The 21235-nt window shown below is 41.1% G+C and overlaps 1 protein-coding gene across 2 annotated transcripts; it reads right to left on the reverse strand.

Moving 5' to 3' along the window:
* Positions 1-20: 20 nt before the first annotated feature.
* Positions 21-20596, reverse strand: LOC130329595 (glutamate-rich protein 6B-like). 2 transcript variants are annotated; one of them, XM_056553502.1, is made up of 4 exons: positions 20422-20592; positions 13575-13663; positions 1993-2221; positions 21-1541 (listed from the first exon to the last, which is right to left on the reverse strand). In XM_056553502.1, the coding sequence occupies exons 2-4, from the start codon at positions 13649-13651 to the stop codon at positions 1269-1271; spliced, it is 579 nt and encodes a 192-aa protein (XP_056409477.1). In that variant the 5' UTR covers positions 13652-13663; positions 20422-20592; the 3' UTR covers positions 21-1268. The 2 variants fall into 2 exon arrangements, 1 of the variants encoding a protein (XP_056409477.1); XR_008873137.1 differs by lacking the exon at positions 13575-13663 and having other exon boundaries at positions 20422-20596.
* Positions 20597-21235: the final 639 nt, after the last annotated feature.

Here is a 21235-nt window from a genome sequence, read left to right on the forward strand (position 1 = left end):
TAAAACACTTAAGACATAACTTGGCATCACAGGCACAATAGTGAGAAGTTAATAAAACCCTGGATAACCCATTTGTGCAGGTTAACAAAGCAATAGTCATGTATACAGTCATGTACTGTATCTATGGTAACATACCACACAAATGTTAGTAAATAATGAATACCCAAAAAAACATTACTAATAAACACTAAAAACAACATTAATCATTGATAAAATTTGATCCCAGGTCATTTCAGTGATATTTATAGTAATATACAGTTATAATATATAGATTTAACCTATGTAGGTTTATAGTAACTTCTACATTTATCATACAGTAGGCATACATTTTAAAGGGAACCTAAATCACAAGTCATCCAGGTGGCCCCCAGTGGCTTCTCCCTGCCCTGCCAGCTTGACCGATAGAACTCTTCCTATACCCAAACATGGATAGATCTATCAGTCAAGGGGGGAGCCAATGACTTGTAGTTCAGGTAGCACCTGTTATGGAGCAAAGCAACTCGGAGGGGATTCAGTGAGTAGGAGAATTGAACACACAGGGAACAATGAAATGTAAGGACCAGAGGACAATAAACATAGGAATGGAATGGACTCAAAAGATAACATAAAGACTTAAAACCACCACACAAACTGTCCCTTTCTTAAACTTATTGCAGCTAAGGTCAGCCACCGGGGAATGAGCCCTGTTTCAAGCTGTACTATGAGGGCCCAATGGACTCATTTTATGCTGATCAGTAGTGTTGAGCGGCATAGGCCATATTCGAATTCGCGAATATTCGCGAATATATGGACGAATATTCGTCATATATTCGCGAATATTCGCATATTCGTTATATTCTTGTTTTATTTTCGCGTGTGCGGAAATACGCGTATGCGAAAATTAGCATATGCTAATTTTCGCATATGCGAATTTTCACACGCCTGTCTCACACAGTAGTATTACAGCCTTCTTTACACCACACAAGCTGGAAGCAGAGAGGGGTGATCACTGTGATGTGTACTGTGAAGAAAAAAAAAAAAAAACGAATATTCGTAATTACGAATATACAGCGCTATATTCGCGATATTCGCGAATAATATTCGAATTGCGAATATTCGCGAGCAACACTACTGATCAGTAGATTTAACTAGGTATTACTTCCCATTGTATGTCTCATGGTGCAAGGATTTTATTTTGGCTTGTTCCTGCTGTTTGTTGTCTCATTTTCTTCACCTTCATGCATTTCAGTTTCAGAGGACAAGGTGCATTTGGCGTGGGGATAAGGCTTCTACTTCACACAGTCTTGTATTCCCTTTGTTTTGAGAACATTGGACATATTCTCCTGCCTGTTGGTGAGTGTAATAATGGAGTTTAAAGATTTCTGCAGCTGGGAAATGTATTCTTGGACCATTACTTCTCTGTCTTTAGACGTAGCTGAGATTTTCACTAGTTTGCGGATTTTGTTTAGAAGGCGGAAGATTTCAAGTTTTTTAGAAGAACAATAAAGCTCAGTCTCACCAGTGCTCCACTTCATTTTGAAAGCTATTTCGGGATCTTTCCACTGCAAAAAATGTTGCTAGTTAATATGCATCTTGCACTTTTTTTCATGCCATCACAGGGATATAAAACTGTAATTTACTGTTTGGAGTTTTTAAAGGGGTACTCCGCCCCTAGACATCCTATCCCCTATCCAAAGGATAGGGGATAAGATGTCTGATCACGGGGGTCCCGCCACCCCAGACATCCAGTGCACCAAGAAAACTTCACTTTGTGACGGATGTCTGGCATTGCAGGGCGGAGACTTGTGATTTCATGGCCACGCCCCCTTGATGCAATCCTGTTGCAACTCTAAGAAAGGGAGAATTTTTGGAATGCTTGGGGAAAGCCATTCTGTCTTCTGTTTGAGTTTTAACATTGGCAGTCTTCTGCATACAAAATCCACTAATATTAACACTGATAACAAACATTTTACGAGGCTTAGTCCAGGCTGAAGAAAGTGAGAAATGACTTACCAAAAGTTTAGCCCCAACGTTGTAGGTAACTTTCTCTTTGTCTTTTGAAAATGACAGATAGACTTGATCCTGTTTTATGATTTTAACTTCAACATTGGAATTGATCATTAATGTGATTGGTTGGAAAGGGGGAGCGTGCACGTGCCGGCTAAAATCCCACCAAGTCCAGTGCTTCTTCTGGATCCCATTCTCATCAAAGTAAGAACCACCACATGGATCTAATACAGCCCTATGCAGACATTTTAAAAGATAATCAAAATTAGAGACAATCATAACAGTTTTGTAATTTTTAAAGGGGTTGTGCGCTGCCCTGACTTTCGGAGCTCCGCTCACAGCATCCGGAAGTTCATTACTCCGAACGCTGTGTGCGGGCTTCTGTGTTCGCGGCCGCCAGGCGTGACGTCATGCCCGGCCCCACGCGACGTCTCGTCCGCCCCCTCTACCAAAGTCTAAGGGAAGGGGGAGTGACAGCGGTCGCGCCCCCTTCCCATAGACTTTCGTTGAGGGGGCGAGCGAGACGTCGCAAGGGGCTGGGCATGACGTCACACCCGGCGGCCGTGAACACGGAAGCCTGCACACAGCGTTCGGAGTAATAAACTTCCGGACGCTGTGAGCAGAGCTCCGAAAGTCAGGGCAGCGCACAACCCCTTTAAGTGCTTATTTATAACACTGCTGCCATCTATATTACATTACTATAGAGTCATTTGTCATAAAATGTGTTGAAAGTACAAAGACACTCTATGTTTTTACTCTGCCAAATGTATTTTAAAATAGTAATACGAGTAATACATTAAAGGGGCTATCTAGGAAAATTTTTTTTATATATCAACTTGCTCCAAATCTGTTTAACTTTCTGGAGCCAGTTGATATAAATTTTTTTTCCTGGAATACCCCTTTAATGCATAATTACTATTAGAAATACCTTTAAGTAACACTTTATTTTATACAAACATTTGACATGCTGTTACGCCGAGCGCTCCGGGTCCCCGCTCCTCCCCGGAGCGCTCGCAGCGTTCTCTCATTCGCAGCGCCCCGGTCAGACCTGCTGACCGGGTGCGCTGCGATATTACTCCCAGCCGGGATGCGATTCGCTATGCGGGACGCGCCCGCTCGCGATGCGCATCTCGGCTCCCGTACCTGACCCGTTCCCCGTCTGTGTTGTCCCGGCGCGCGCGGCCCCGCTCCTTAGGGCGCGCGCGCGCCGGGTCTCTGCCATTTAAAGGGCCGCTGCGCCACTGATTGGCGCAGCAGGCCTAATCAGTATTCTCACCTGTGCACTCCCTACTTATACCTCACTTCCCCTGCACTCCCTCGCCGGATCTTGTTGCCATTGTGCCAGTGAAAGCGTTTCCTTGTGTGTTCCTAGCCTGTGTTCCAGACCTCCTGCCGTTGCCCCTGACTACGATCCTTGCTGCCTGCCCTGACCTTCTGCTACGTCCGACCTTGCTCTTGTCTACTCCCTTGTACCGCGCCTATCTTCAGCAGTCAGAGAGGTTGAGCCGTTGCTGGTGGATACGACCTGGTTGCTACCGCCGCTGCAAGACCATCCCGCTTTGCGGCGGGCTCTGGTGAATACCAGTAGCAACTTAGAACCGGTCCACCAACACGGTCCACGCCAATCCCTCTCTGGCACAGAGGATCCACCTCCAGCCAGCCGAATCGTGACACATGCTGTCCAGACAGTTAAAATGCACTGGGTCCAAGTCCATTCGTGAATTATGACCGGGTAACGGTAACGTGCTTCATTCCCCAGATCAGATGGATATGCCCCATTATAGTCTATGTGCTTGCAGTGATCAAACTTTTTACATGTCTTGATGTTTATATAATTAACAGTAACAGCTTTAAAGGGGTACTCCGCTGTAAACATCTTATCTCCTATCCTACCCCTTCAAAAAAAATTGATGCATACCACTCATCTGCTTGCAGGGCTCAAAGGAATTTAAATGGTTTGTCCTCTTCCAAAAATCCCTGTTTGCTAAAATCCCCAGTGATCATCTGTGGTAAGTAGAGGAGCCTGTTCCTCTATAGTGCCACCACAGGAGAAATGAAGCATTACATCATACCCACTGAAACTGTCCTTCTAACTGTTCTAGTCTTGCTGTCTAATAAGTTGTCTTCCATCATGTTATATTCTCTCTATGAACGGAAAAATTCTTAGCAGACTATATGAAAATGGGATTTGTGAACAAAAAAAAAATCCATTGTTGTGTCAGTGCGTCAACAGAACACAAGCTTCTCTTATAGGTCATTTGTATTATGTCTATGGAGCAGAGCAGACATGCATAAGCCACATAAGTTCTCTGTCATAGGCTGGCTTCACACTCAATATTTTGGGCCTCACTTTGATCTTTATTTTGATTAGTATTTTTTTTTTACCAAAACCACAAGTAGGTACAAAACACAGAAAAAGCTGGCTGGTTTTGCTAGTGTCGATTTAACTCTTGGTTTTAGTGAAACTACTGACCAAAATGAGGACCAAAATAAAGCCCAGAATACTGTGTGTGATCCCAGCCTTGTTATTTCATGATACATGTGTTATACTGTAGAATTGCCGTTTATGTCTGATATATTGTTCCAGGGTGGCTAAATGTGGAATTCTACTCAACTTGGTAGATCCTATAAAAATAATCATTTACCTACTGTAGAAACTAAACCCAGTATGTAAACAATTCTGCAATGCTCATCTTTGTTGAAGAAAGAACCATTTTTAAATATCCCCAATGTCCAAACATCATTACAGAAGAATAGATGGTAGCCCAGCTCACCTTCTTTGCCAGACGCCTGTCGCACGGTACCGTGTGAACCAACACGAGAATAGCAATAGTAAAGATTGGAGGTCCAGTGCAGGATAACGTGCAAATAAAAGTAGATATTTAGTCTTGATTCAAGCCATAGGACAGCAGGATACAATGTAACGCGTTTCAGCCGGAAAAAACAGCCTCACTCATAAGGCTGTTTTTTCCGTCTGAATCACATTAAATTGTATCCTGCTGTCCTATGGCTTGAATCAAGAATAAATATCTACTTTTATTTGCACGTAATCCCGCGCTGGACCTCCAATCTTTTCTATGAACATCAGTACAGTAATGCACAATGATAAATCTCACTCCCAATCTGTAACAATTATCGGTTAAAAGCACACAAACACATATTATTGGTATGCCATGACCAAACAGGGATAGAAGGCTTCTATTAAATGGAAGAATAAGAGATTGCTTCCAGGCTATTATCAATGCAAGGGAGACTTCCTTATCTAATCAGGGTCAAGTTGAGATAAATACATTTTGCAGGTCCTGTTCTTGGCAGCAATTACGTAATGATTTCTATTAGGAAAACTATTAAAAGGAACTCAGGGACTGGAAACACCATACTGTTGGCCTTCATATAAATAAATGTAGGCAACCAATTTAGCAATGTAATTGGCTTCACTTGAAAGATCCAATTACTTTTCCATTGTTCATCCAATGGAAAAAACTGAGCAAAAATTTACTAATCCCACTGAAAACACTCCTCTAGATCAAATCTTTTTACTGATGGGTTCTAATTGTTTTACAAGCCTGATAAACCTGAGAAGTGTTGTGTTTACTGATATGTATGGCTTTCCAATGTCACCGAGATAAGTGGGGCTCAACCACAGCATTCTGAGGACAGGATCAGAAGAAGATGCCTATTGGGAATTATTATCCTAAACAATAGCGAAAACCACTTGATAGAGTGTGAAGCGTCAGGATAAATAGGGAACGTTTCCTCTCATTCCACAACTTGATTGTTGTCATTTCTAAAATTGAGAAACTATTTCAATTAGCAATAAAAACTTTCAGGATCCTGCACATGGGAACCATTGTACACCATAAATGATATGGGGAGGTAAACAGGTATTCAATCTGTGCGGTTATGGACGATTTTCCATCATGTAATAAAAAATAAAGCTTGTATGAGTCATACGCAATGTGATACAATGCACCATTAACACAGAGCAATGGTACGTTTTATGGCAGTCTATAGTCTGTGAATGGCATTCAGGCAGTAGGCTGTTATAACAGCATCCATAGATGGTGATGGGTCTGTAGGGCTTCTGAAATCCCCCACAGCCCTGTTTGCTGTTGTCAATTAAGAAAGTAATATTGATAATAACATAATGCTAATGTGAAGCCATAGACTACATTCTCTACAAAGGAGGATTTAACCACATACAACCAAAAAATTACTGCATTGTCATATACAGATGAAACTCGAAAAAATTAGAATATTGTGCAAAGTTTATTTATTTCAGTAATGCAACTTAAAAGGTGAAACTAATATATGAGAGAGACTCATTACATGCAAAGCAAGATAGTTCAAGCCGTGATTTGTCATAATTGTGATGATTATGGTTTACAGCTCATGAAAACCCCAAAGCCCCCAATTACTAGGATTTGGGGAGCCATGTCATCTGCTGGTGTTAGTCACTGTGTTTCATTAAATCCAGGGTCAATGCATCCGTCTAGCAGGAGATCTTGGAGCACTTCATGCTTCCTTTCCTTTTAAGTTGCATTAATGAAATACAATGAACTTTTGCACGATTTTCTATTTTTTGAGTTTCACCTGTATAAATGGGAACAGGAGTCCCCCTAATAACATAACCATGTGCTTCCCTATATTTGGTTGAGCCCTTGTGATCGATCATCTGTACACTCACTTTGCAATACATTGGAATTGTAAACATTGATATATGAAAAATATATATATATTTTTTTTATTTAAAAGCAAAACAAACTGATTTTAACACTGTCATTTTTTATGCCAAGCATCTTTAATATATTTAATTAAAATGTATTTGTAATATTTTTTTAAATGTGGTTTTAATATTGTTTGATTCTTATTTTTTTACATTACTGTCTTCTTTTGCCTTAGCAGTTTAGCTATACCAAGCCTAAATAACAGTAAAAGTACCTTAATATAGCCTAACAGTAACAATATAATCTGTAATGATTGATTGTGGTTATTTCAATAGAGCACTTAGATAAGGAGCTGCCTGACAGCTCAAATGTCCAGCACCTCTAGGCCCCCAAAATGTCACATGCCATTATTGTCACTGCTTTCCTGCTATGTTGATTTTCGTATCCCTTAGCAATCGGGACCCTTGTATGACTTAAACCTTTGAATCCCTTATAGTTGTTGGTAGACACTAATACATAATACATAAAGTTCTTTTTTTTGTATATTATACTTCTATTTTTATACAATAAAAAACATGTAAATGTGAAAGCATTGGATCAGCATGTAAAACCAGACTACATATAATGGATTTATCTCATATCCAGGAAGCTTAACTTGCACGAGGAAGTACAGCCCATGTCTTCAAGTATGAGATGACTGAACACTGACAAGTGATTTTCTACGCACTAGTGAAGGTCAACCTTCCTGCAGACCTTAGTGTCTTATCTTAAATGAATCCGCAAGTAAAGAAGTTATTGACATTGATTTTTGAGTGTGCACATTTCTGATAATACCACATGGATACAACAGGATCACAGTTCCATCAACAACAACAAAAAAGCATTCAAAACCTGCATTAATTTACAAAAGATCAAAGCAATAAATATAGATAATATATATGAAAATAAAAATGGTTACTCTAGGGAATTTTACTTTTACAATTTAATAAAAAACTGACATGTAAAAGATGTCACATATTTACACAAATATAAAATGTCATGTATATATGTCAGTTGTTTTACATACTGGGGTTTATTTACTAACGTGATCCCGACTCTTTTTTGACGGCTTTTGCGCCCAAATTGTGTCGCACGTCCCTTGCGACACAATTTGCGACCCAAAAAACCAAAACCCTCCATTTTATCCCGTGGGCATGGTCCTGATAAAAGGGGCGTGGCCCTGACCGTTTTGAAAAATCCCAACATATTTACTAAGGTTTCCACAGAAAATGTGGTGGATTTGAGCTGAGGTAAAACTCAACAGATCAGAACATGTGTAAAAAAAAGCAAAATGTAGGGAAAAGTGCAAAATGTAGGGAAACCTTAGTAAATACCTTGGGAAAATACCAGTAGGAAATCAAAACCCACAAAGAAACCTACACTCCACTGTTAGTAAATAAACCCCACACAGACAACCACTTCCCCTAAACTTACATTAGTTTAAATTAATGTTAAAAACTAATTTTTTCCACAATTTTACATCTGCATTTTTACAAATGAAATACGCCTAGAAATACTGTAATGGACATGGAAAATAATAAGTGTTTTTACACCCTAATAAACCATTTAGTAAACATCCCCCCTTCTTGCAGTCTCCAGTGGTGGAACAAAGAAGTAGCTTCTGTAGTAGGAGTGGCCAAAACCTATTTTACTGACTTGCATTGAGGGGGGTGGGTGTGATGTCACATGGGGGCGGAGTCGTGACATCACGATCTTCCGTCCCCGTGGTCCCCAGCTATTTGCACAATAAATTGTTAACTATGTTTATAGCCAGATGAAAATGAAACATTTAGCCCTACTAGAAAAATGATATATTATAATTTATTTTCTTAATGTGAAGATGGCTAGAGGGGTGGACAAGGGTGCTGGATCACAAGAGCTGAAGATCACTAAAAAACCAGATGAAAACTCATAAACACACCCAAAGAAATATATAGAATGAATGCCACGTAGGGCAGGCAATAGTGCAACCCTCCTCTCACCCAGAACCACTTTCATTGCCTGCTTGTGTATCCGCATTGGACAACGGATCCACAACTAGACAATAGTCCCATAAAAAACAATAAGCAAAACTGTACAGAAGTCAGCAAGACAGGCCAAGACCCAAAAAGTAAACAGGCACAGAGCAAAATACAAAACACAGGGGATACACAGAAAAACAGAAATAGAGTAGTCTAATAAGCCGGGCTAAAACCGAGCTAGCAGCATAAGTACCAAATCACTTAGCAAACAATTATCATAGAGGAAGCAGAGATCAGAATACATAGAATAGAAAAAAAACAGGAGCAGTGTAAAAGCTAGCCTGAGCAGACTAGCAAGGTATTTACAGTGGGACAAAAAAGTATTTAGCCAGCCCCCAATTGTGCAAGTTCTTCCACTTAAAAAGATGAGAGAGGCCTGTAATTTTCATCATAGGTATGCCTCAACTATGAGAGACATAATGAGAAAAAAATCCATAAAATCACATTGTCTGATTTTTAAATAATTTATTTGCAAATTATGGTGGAAAATAAATATTTGTCAATAACAAAAGTTCATCTCAATACTTTGTTATATACCCTTTGTTGGCAATGACAGAGGTCAAATGTTATCTGTAAGTCTTCACAAGGTTTTCACACACTGTTGCTAGTATTTTGGCCCATTCCTTCATGCAGATCTCCTCTAGAGCAGTGATGTTTTTGGGCTGTCGCTGGGCAACATGGACTTTAAACTCCCTCCAAAGGTTTTCTATGGGGTTGAGATCTGGAGTCTGGCTAGGCCACTCAAGGACCTTGAAATTATTCTTACAAAGCCATTTCTTCGTTGCCCGGGTGGTGTGCTTGGAATCATTGTCATGCTGAAAGACCCAGCCACATTTTATCTTCAATGCCCTTGCTGATTGAAGGAGGTTTTCACTCAAAATCTCACAATACATGGCCCCATTCATTCTTTCCTTTCCACGGATCAGTTGTTCTGGTCCCTTAGAAGAAAAACAGCCTCAAAGCATGATGTTTCCACCCCCATGCTTCATAGTAGGTATGGTGTTCTTTGACTGCAACTCAGCAATCTTTCTCCTCCAAACATGACGAGTTGAGTTTTTACCAAAAAGTTCTACTTTGGTTTCATCTGAACATATGACATTCTCCTAATCCTCTTCTGGATCATCCAAATGCTCTCTAGCAAATTTCAGACAGGCTCGGGCATGTACTGGCTTAAGCAGGGGGACACGTCTGGCACTGCATGATTTGAGTTCCTGGCAGCGTAGTGTGTTACTGATGGTAGCCTTTGTTACTTTGGTCCCAGCTCTCTGCAGGTCATTCACTAGGTCCCACCATGTGGTTCTGGGATTTTTGCTCACCGTTCTTGTGATCATTTTGACACCACGGGTTGAGATCTTACGTGGAGCCCCAGATTGAAGGAGATTATCAGTCGTCTTGTATGTCTTCCATTTTCTAATAATTGTTCCCACCGTTGATTTCTTCAGACCAAGCTGCTTGCCTATTGCAGATTCAGTCTTCCCATCCTGGTGGAGATCTTCAATTTTGTTTCTGGTGTCCTTCAACAGCTCTTTGGTCTTGGCCATAGGGGAGTTTGGAGTGTGACTGTTTGAGGTTGTGAACAGGTGTCTTTTATACTGATAACAAGTTCAAACAGGGGCCACTAATACAGTTAACAAGTGGAGGACAGAGGAGACTCTTAAAGAAGAAGGTACAGGTCTGCGAGAGCCAGAAATCTTGCTTGTTTGTAGGTGATCAAATACTTATTTTCCACCATAATTTGCAAATAAATTCTTTAAAAGTCAGACAATGTAATTTTATGTTTTTTTTTTCTCATTCTATCTCTCATAGTTGAGGTATACCTATGATGAAAATTATTGGCCTCTCTCATGTTTTAAAGTTAGAGAACTTGCACAATTGGTGGCTGACTAAATACTTTTTTGCCCCATTGTATGTGCACCTGGGATGGGCGTGGATGATGTAATAGGCTGACCAAGCCTGCTGATAGGACTGGGTGTTGTCACTGCAATGCATGATGCAACGAAGAACACAGGAAAATATAACCCTAAGCTCAGAAACCGTCCTACTTATTACCCTGACAGAAACCCAATGAATTATCTGACAGCAAGACTTGCTGGGTATATAACACCAATTCAGAGACACTTTACAATAGTATTGTTAAGAGATCCTATCCAGACCAAACCTAACTGAGGTTAAGAATGAATAAAGAGCCCACAGCCTGAAAAGGGCACATTCGGTACCTCAGCAAGCTTCAGAGGCACACAGACTTTAATTGATTCCATGCAAATAAACCGTGAAAAAAACATTCCTTCTAGGGGAGAAGATCTCTAATTTGGCACTGTACAGAAATATCATATGGGTCTGTTTTACAGTATTCAAGTCCATGTTCAGCCATACAAGACCTGCGCACACATCTTTGCTTTGTGCATAAGCCCTTACGAGTATTAAAACAGGAAACTCATAAAAAGCTGCAGCAGACACTGACAACAAAGGGCCCTTATAGAAGAAGTGGATCTGGGCACACCGCCTTTCATTACATTTACTATTTGTACACACATGGCACTCAGAGATTGGGCACTAGTCACACACAAATGTAACAAAGAAAACAAGGACTGCACTCGCCGTCCATACAGTGCTTATTGGAAGTCGTCAGGCATAGCGAGCTGGTACAAGAGTGGAGGCGGGGGACGTAACTGGGACAGGCTGTTTCACACTTAGTTGTGCTTCTTCAAGCTGGTATACCGGCTTGAAAAAGCACAACTAAGTGTGAAACAGCCTGTCCCAGTTACGTCCCCCGCCTCCGCTCTTGTACCAGCTCGCTATGCCTGACGACTTCCAATAAACACTGTATGGACGGCGAGTGCAGTCCTTGTTTTCTTTGTTACATTTGTTTCTGCATCTCCACGGATTTTTGCACCGCCTTGTCCTACATCAACTTCTGGGGATCCCTGTGTTATCCACACCAGCTGTCTGTTCAACCTCAGCCTTAGTCCTGTAGTGCCAGACTCCTTCTCTTCCAATACATGACTAGTCACACACATGTTCCTCACATATTTAAAACATGATGCACACACTATTCACATACTGGATAGATGTCAGACAACCCACTACATACATGGCACACACAAAAGAACACATGCAGAACACTTGATGCACATACATCATTATATATTGGATCTATGCAACATACACAAGGATATATTCTGAACACATCTGTTACATGTGTTGTGCAACGTTCTGTACACACTACTTACATATTAGCCCCTTAAGGACCCGGGGTTTTTCCATTTTTGCATATTCGTTTTTTGCTCCTTGCCTTTAAAAAATCATAACTCTTTCAATTTTGCACCTAAAAATCCATATGATGGCTTATTTTGTGTGCCACCAATTCTACTTTGTAATGATGTCAGTCATTTTACCCAAAAATCTACAGCGAAACGGAAAATAAATTAATTGCAAGTCAAAATTTAAAAAAAAAAAGCCATTTAGTAAATTTTGGGGGCTTCCGTTTCTACACAGTACATTTTTCGGGAAATATGACACCTTCTCTTTATTCTGTAGGTCCATACAATTAAAATGATACCCTACTTATATAGGTTTGATTTTGTATTACTTCTGGAAAACATCATAACTGCATGCAGGAAAATTTATATGTTTAAAATTGTCATTTTCTGACCCCTATAACTTTTTTACTTTTGCGCGTATGGGGCGGTATGAGAGCTCATTTTTTGCGCCGTGATCTGAAGTTTATAGCGGTAACATTTTTGCATTGATAGGACTTATTGATCGCTTTTTATTCATTTTTTTATGATAGAAAAAGTGACCAAAAATGCACTATTTTGGACCTTGGAATTTTTTTGCGCGTACGCCATTGACCGTGCGGTTTAATTAACGATATGTTTTTATAATTCGGACATTTCCGCACGCGGTGATACCACATATGTTTATTTTTATGTTTATTTACACAGTTTTTTTTATGTGAAAACTTTTATTAGGGGAGGGGTTAAATGAACTTTATTCACTTTTTTTTTTTTACTTTTTTTTTTTTGCAGTGTTATAGCTCCCATAGGGACCTATAACACTGCACATGCTGATCTTTTACATTAATCAGTGGTTTCTCATAAGAAACCACTGATCAATGATTCTGCTGCTTGACTGCCCATGCCTGGATCTCAGCCACTGAGCAGTCATTCGGCGATCGGACAGCATGGAGGCAGGTAGGGATCCTTCGGCTGTCCTGTAAGCTGTTCAGGATGCCGCTATTTCGCCACGGCGATCCCGAACAGCTCCCTGAGCTAACCGGCATGGTTTCACTTTCACTTTAGACGCGGCGTTCAACTTTGAATGCCGCGTCTAAAGGGTTAATAGCGCGCGGCACTGCGATCAATGCTGCGCGTTGTTAGCCACGGGTCCCGTCCGTTGTTAGAGGCCGGGCTCGACCCGCCGTGGCCATTATAGAATGGGAGCGGCCTCATGACGTACAGGTACGCCCTGGGTCCTTAACAGGTTAAATATATGCAATACGCTTCCATTTACACACTGAAAGGTTCCCTAATTACAACTATGATTTATTATGGAATGCTGCTATATTTTAGAGGAATCATATACATGGAATAGGGTAACTAGTCATTCGGACCGTCCCAGCACAGCTGAGCTTCATGACAGGTCTCTCTCGATTTGCATATGAAACGCCTGACAGGTTCTCTTAAAGATCTGTAACTCTATATAGGATTAGGAACCTTACAATTTTAGGGAACCATTATTTTCTGTTTTGAGGTTCTGGAAGAAATACCATTATCTAGCCGCACTATGATCAGAATTTATAATATTTACATAGCCCTTATCTATATTTTGTATATTTATTTAATTGGACACAAACACGTACATCTGTACTCTATGGCAGCATCTGTCTTGTCTTACTTTTCTGGCTTGTTGCCATCGATCCATTCTACTGGTGTCCATTTACCTAAATGACTGGGTTCAAAGAGAAAATCAGCTTATAAAAAACTAATAATGGATTATGTGGGATTTTGTTTGCCGAGTCTGAAATAGTATCTTTTTAATGATCAGACTTCACACGTAGAGAATAATCAATGTATTAAAGGCAAAGTCTGAAAAGAGCTGGCAGTCATCTCTTGTTCTTTTATCTTGGAGCAGATTATTACTTTTCTGTTGCTATATAATGCGGCTCATTTTAGCTCACCTTTAATCTGTGCATCAAGTGTCAGTCAAGTTTATTTTTAAAGGCATTGATGCACTGCACAATGCTCGGAGAACTGAGATATATTGGAACTTTTCTAATTGTATTCATTATTTAGAGTGTTCTACACCAGCTCACCCAAGCAGAAATTGGCTCCAGCTAAGTCAAAACTAATTCAATTCTGGTTTATTTCATTAAAATGTCATTTGTAAGGCACAGACGCACAGCACACAATTAGGTTATGCTGCATTGAAAATTGATGATATCTGTTTGTTTTCCCCATTTAAATATGTATATCACTAAATTAACTTTTTTTGTTACAAATTAATGGCGTAATTTGCTACTTGTTTTGTTCTTCTGGAACAGAATTTCACAAGAGATTACAAATGTTTTTCATTTGGCTTAGTTATTTTCCTAAATCCCCTTACAAGGAATGTTTGTATATATATTTACAAGTGTGGATATAGACAACTAGATTCTCCAGGTATAACACCTATGCAATATGCAAACTGAAAACACAAATTTGTATTTTTTTTTATTATTACACTTTATAAAATCTTTTGGATATATTTGAGTCTCAGCATGGTGCAAAGGGTTACTTGTAGCGGACTTGCTTTCCATTAGAAACACTGAAAAAAATGTTTTTGAAGAAAATCCCATTTAATATATGGTATAATGTGCAAAAAAGATCTAAAGTACCATGAGTAAACCTAGATAACAAGTAGGTACAAAAAAGTATAGTTTAGGTAGGAGTAGATCCTAGAGGGAGGAAAGAGATGCATGTAGATACACACAAAACACATGTAGCCAACCAAAGAATAAACCGAATCAATGTTAAAAAGTACCATTAGTACAGCAAAGACCGTGTTTAATTACTTACTAAAGTGGTGTGATGCAGTGACAAACCTCAACGCAGTTGCAAATCAGCCCTATCGTGTTCTACTCTATGAGTCAATAAAGTTCTCTAGGTGTTGTTTTTTAGACTCTACTATGACTTTGAAAAGGGGAACTATTAATGGAAATTTATCATTAATGACGTTCAGCTAATGTTCAGCTGTGTGTACATGACAGATAATAGATTTGGCGCCGCCATACGCAGCTAGCACAACTTACCTCTACACAGCCAACTTCATGCTTCAACATAAGTGGCCGTGTTAAAAGGGTACTCCGGTGGAAAACTTTTTTCTTTAATTCAACTGATCCCAGAAAGGTAAACAGATTGGTTAATTACTTCTATTAAACAAGTTTAATCCTTCCAGTAATTATAAGCTGCTGTATACTACAGAGGAAATTATTTTCTTTTTTAATTTATTTTTCTGTCTGACCACAGTGCTCTCTACTGACACTTCTTTCCATTTTAGGAACTGTCCAGAGGAGGATAGGTTTGCTATGGGGATTTTCTTCTGCTCTGGACAGTTGCTGACATGGACTGAGGTGTCAGCAGAGAGCACTGTAGTTGTGACAGAAAATAAATCCAAAAAGAAAAGAATTTCCTCTGTAGTATAAAGCCGCTAATAAGTACTGGAAGGATTAAGATTTTTAATAGAAGTAATTTGCAAAGCTGTTTAACTTTCTGGCATCAGTTCAATAAAAAAAAAAAAAAGTTTTCCACCGGAGTACCCCTTTAAGTGCTGTGTAGCCAAGTCCCAGATGCCCAGGGCATATAGGTACTTCCTGCGTTCTTTATGGGAGAAAGCCTAGTGACCGCCGTTTTGGCAGTCAAAAAGGAGAACAGTAATTGCAAACTAACTAATAATATAGGCGATGCAGCAACACAACGTTCTTCAGTGAATAAGACAAAACAAGAATTATGATCTACTCAACCCTATAAACTATGATGTACAAATCAACCTACTGATATAATACAACCAACAGGGGCACCTGCCCGACATTTTTATTCATTACTGTTTCTGCTCTGGTACTTCTTCCATCATATATGAGGGTTTGTATTAACTTTTTGCTATGGATAAGAGTATATGTCATACGGTGTATGTTGTATTATATCAGTAGGTCGAGTTGTACATGATAGTTTATATTTTCTTGTCTGTATGCGTATTTGGGTTTTTCATTCACCTTGCACTTTATCGTTATTACAGACAGATTTTTTAATACCATTGGGGCAGGCAACCACGGTGGGGGTTTTTAGGGCCTCCCCTCTTGTGGTGTAGGTTCAGCTGGAACCATTTTAAGTGGTTTTAAATGTATGTCTAGCTTGTGTATTTCAAATAAAGATTCTTTTTATACTTACTTTTGGGATTTTGGTGTGCGCCTTTTTAGCGTACCTCCTTTTTTTTTCCTTGTACACGGTATAGTTTTAGTTCACTTGGTTTTGGTATAGGTTCTATTAGCTGAGCCACTTATTTTGCTGCTATGACCTAAAATATGACATAAAAACTGGGCTGTACATTGCAGGACTGGCTCATGTGTAAACCCCTCAGCCTCAGGACTTTATAATGTGTATAAATGGAGTGTTCTCAGAAATCTATTTCCCGCCAGAATATCTGCTTGAAAGAATAAAGCCCATCTGTACATGTTGTGTAAATCTCTGATCAACAGTACATCAAAAATACTTTTGTTGGTGTTCTAACAAGGTCTCTTCTGTTCTTTACCAACACAGTACTTACAGAGTTTTAAATCTCTAATTTGTATTCTCTTTCCATTGTGAATGAACACACAGGAATAGTATATGTCAAGTTAAATTTATTCTGCTAGCGCCATGTGGAATTCGATTAAGTGCAATTGGCACTTTGTGCCTCTGGGACAAATCTCAAGACATTGAGAAGAACTGCAGTTTTAGTTCAGAAATGGCTTTCTATTCCAAGTTACTGATTCATATTTTTTTTTTAAATCTCATTTCACTTATTTGTTGTTATTCAGAAAACAATTCATATGCATTTCAAAGTCATAGATCATAAGAAGAAAAAAGGTTATGTTTATGACAGTGCCTGCCTTGGTAGTACACCCCAGAGAGAATTAACCAGGCTTTGCAAAAATCCAATTTTCACATTGGAAATAAGTAACACACAAGCATCCAAGCAATTCACTTTGGAACATCTTCTAATCTTAAAATATTGTGAATCATTGAGATTATTTATATGCTTCATCGGGCGGCTTGGATTAGAATCTAAGAATATGAAGTTAAAAGTGAGGTGTAAAAAGAGAGGTCTGCTATTAGGAACATAGAATAAATCAACCAATTTCCAATAACCAACAGGAAAAGGCAGAATGTTTGGTCATTAGCTTTATATGTTTGATTTTCAGCCATTTTGTGTCATTTTCCAGAAGCTGGTGTAGGAAGGAGGGGTTTGGGTTCATGGAGAACTGGGCCGAATTCGCTGTCGGATACCGGCTCTACCGTAGGGACGGGCTTCACCTCAATGGGGAGGGTGCAGCTGTGCTTGGGGAGAAGATGGCTTGAAGGGTGGAGGAGTGTTTAAACTAGGGACTGGGGGGGGGGAGGGAACCTACAACATAGAGGGGAAAGATAGTGTAGATAGAGAGGGGGGACTTATTAATTTACCTGGGGGTGGAGCGGAGGGAGGGGTTAGAATAGTTAATAGGAATAGGCTTCATAGGAAGAAAAAACATACACCATTGAATTGTATGTTGACTAATGCCAGAAGTCTGAACAATAAAACTGACGAACTGGAGTTGATAATGTCTGAGGAAAATTATGACATAGTGGGTATAACAGAGACTTGGTTGGACGATAGCTGCGACTGGGCAGTCAACATACAGGGTTATAGTCTATTCAGGAAGGATCGGACAAAAGGGAAAGGGGGAGGAGTTTGTCTTTATGTGAAATCAAGTCTGAAGGCCGCACTGCGGGAGGATATACGGGAGGGAAACGATAATGTGGAGTCATTATGGGTAGAAATCTATGGAGATGAAAATTAAAAAATTCTGACAGGGGTTTGCTATAAGCCACCAAACATAATGGAAGAGCCAGAAGATCAATTACTGAGGCAAATAAGCAAAGCAGCAAATCAAAATGATGTAATAATAATGGGGGACTTTAACTATCCTGATATAAATTGGGAGACTGAGCCCTGTGAATCTCATAAAGGAAAAAGGTTTCTGACTATATATAAAGACAATTATCTGTCCCAAATGGTGCAGGGCCCGACCAGAGGGGGCACCCTACTAGATTTAATATTAACTGACCTGACAGAGTAACTAATATGCAAGTAGAAGGATACCTAGGAAATAGTGATCATAACAGTGGCGTACCAAAGGGGGGGGCCGAGTGCCACTCACATGGGGGGTGCCATTACGGAGTCACCCCCCCCCCCCCATCCAGGGCCAGACAGGCCATCAGGCACACCGGGCACTCTCCGGTTCACCTGTAATTGCTCTGCCCCAAAATAAGAGCCAGCACAGCTACACGCGTCGGCCAGCCCGCCGCGTAATGGTGCTCACTCACGTCACACTCCCAGAATTCAAGGGCTGGTGTCACTACGTCCTGATGCCAGCCCTAGGTATTCTGAGAGTGTGATGTGACCGAGCGTCATTACGCGGCGGCCGTCCGACGCGCGTAGCTGTGCTGGCTCTTTTCTGGAGGAAGGTGCTGCCCTGAATTCCCGGCAACTACAAAGGTACCAGCCGGGGGTGGGGGGTTGTCTAATCTGGGGGTACTACCTGTCTAATCTGGGGGTACTACCTACCTACTGGGGGGGTCAAATCTGGGGCTCCTACCTGCCTACTAGGGGGGGGGGGAGTTAATCTGGGGCTCCCACCTGCCTACTGGGGGGTGGTTAATCTGGGGCTTTTTCCTGCCTACTGGGGGTTGGTTAATCTGGGGGTACTTCCTGCCTACTGGGGGGGTCTAATTTGGGGGTACTACCTGCCTACTGGGGGGTTTATCTTGGGGTACTACCTGCCTAATGGGGGGTCTAATCTGGGGGTACTACCTGCCTACTTGGGGGGGGGGGAGTTAATATGGGGGTACTACCTGCCTACTGGGGGGGATAATCTGGGGGTGCTACCTGCCTTCTGGGGGGAGGGGGTTAATTTGGGGGTACTACCTGTCTACTGGGGGGGGGGGAGGGGTTAAAGGGGTTATCCACCATAAGGTGATTTTAGTACGTACCTGGCAGATAGTAATGGACATGCTTAGGAAGGATCTGCGCTTGTCTTGGGGCTAAATGGCTATGTCATGAGATTACCATAACACTGTGGCTAGCTTTTTGTGAACTTGTATTTCCTTTTTGACCTGTCATCATCTGACTAGTGAGTCAGGTCTCGGCCGCATTGCAAGCTGGGAAAAATCCGAGACAACATTCATTTTGTATGCTGGTAAAAATAAATAGTGGGGTAAAAATCACAGAAGAATTGTGAGAAAACCGTCACACACAGGTACAGACACTAAATTGTAAACTACACTAACTTTACAGCCCCTGTAGCATAGTCAAATAAAAAAAAATCCTGGAATACCCCTTTAATATGGTGGTACTACCTGTCTATTGGGGGGGGTCTCATCTGGGGATACTACCTGTCTACTGGGGGGGGTCTAATCTGGGGGTACTACCTGCCTACTGGGGGGATCTAATATGGGGGTACTACCTGCCTACTGGGGGGATTGATCAGGGGGTACTACCTGTCTACTGGGGGGAGGGAAGGGGGTAATCTGGGGGTACTACCTGCCTACTGAGGGGTGTCTAATCTGGGGGTGCTACCTGCTTGCTGAGGGGACTATCTGCCTACAGGGGGAGGGGGGTCTAATCTGAGGGGACTACCTGCCTACACACCTTCCAACCTAACTACCGGGAGATGAGACATGGGGGGAGGAGAATGTGACATGGGGGGAGAATATGACATGGGGGAGAATGTGACATGACATGGGGGGAGAATGTGGCATGAAATGGACATTGACGGGGGGGAGAATGTGACTGGGGGGTAGAAATGAAATGGGAGATATGTGAAATGGGCTGTGGACATGAAATGGGGGAATAGATGTAAAATAGGGGAAGATTGGACATGAAATGGGAGGATTTCACCATTTATTTATTATATCGAAATCACAATAGGTCCATAATCTCAATTGCACAGTTTCCCCACATCGTGCAGCCCTACTAGCTATGTACCTGACTACCTAACTACCTACATCAGTGTTTCCCAACCAGGGTGCAAAACTAAGACTCCACAGCCAGAGGCTGTCTTGGCATCCTGGGAGCTGTAGTTTTGCAACAGCTAGAGGCACCATTGTTGGGGAAACGGTGACCTACCTACATACCTGGCTACTCGCCCTTTTAATGAGTGGGACACCAAGGGGGACATAATTACAGGCCTATAGATGGGGAGATTGTGTAGCGTTAAGGAGAGCACTGGAAACATGCAGAGTCTAAGATGTTCATTCAGCAGATGAAGAGAGATCAAGTTTTGGCTGGAAGGAGACATCATGGCAGTCTGAGTCGGATGGGGGAGAAAAGGAAAGAGGACGACAACGCTGATCAGAAAAGACGTGACCTGTGAGTTCCTTCATGTAGCTATAATCACTTCTATGGTATATATCCTGTGTACAGCTGGTATGTACCTCAATGTACATTTGCCGATATTGAGCCCTCCCTTCTTTAATGGTATATGGAACTATCACTAGAGCATTAACTCTGTGATTTTTTGCCCATTGAAACCAATAGGCCCATTGTGGTCTATGGAGATCTCACGGCATGTGAAACAGTAAGATAGGCAGGACTGTCTCGGCAGCACAGTGCAATGGGAGACCACCTCTGGTTCGAGTCCCGGGGTTGGACAGAGTGTTACAGTGTTGTAGTTAAACTTTACTTTTCCTGGAAAGGTTTCTGAGTTGCCAATAGCAACCAATCAGATTGCTTCCTTCATTTTTCAGAGGCCTTTTCAAAAATGAAAGAAGAAATCTGATTGGTTGCTATGGGTAACTGCACAACTCTTCCTCTACACTGGTTTTGATAAATCTCCCCCATAGAGGGAGATTTATCAAAACCTGTCCAGAGGAAAAGTTTCTGAATTGCCCATAGCAACCAATCAGATCGCATCTTTCATTTTTCAGAGGCCTTTTTAATAATGAAGGAAGCAATCTGATTGGTTGCTATGGGCAACTCAGAAACTTTTCCTCTGGACAGGTTTTGATAAATCTCCCTCTATGGGGGAGATTCATCAAAACCAGTGTAGAGGAAGAGTTGTGCAGTTGCCCATAGCAACCAATCAGATCGCTTCTTTCATTTTGCAGAGGCCTTGTGAAAAATAAAAGAAGCAATCTGATTGGTTGCTATGGGCAACTCAGCAACTTTTCCAGGAAAGTAAAGTTTAACCACAACACTGTGTCCCACCCCAGAACTAGAACCTGTGGTGATCTCCCATTCCACTGGGCT

The sequence above is a fragment of the Hyla sarda genome, unplaced genomic scaffold, assembly GCF_029499605.1.
Source record: "Hyla sarda isolate aHylSar1 unplaced genomic scaffold, aHylSar1.hap1 scaffold_3182, whole genome shotgun sequence".
NCBI lineage: Eukaryota > Metazoa > Chordata > Amphibia > Anura > Hylidae > Hyla > Hyla sarda.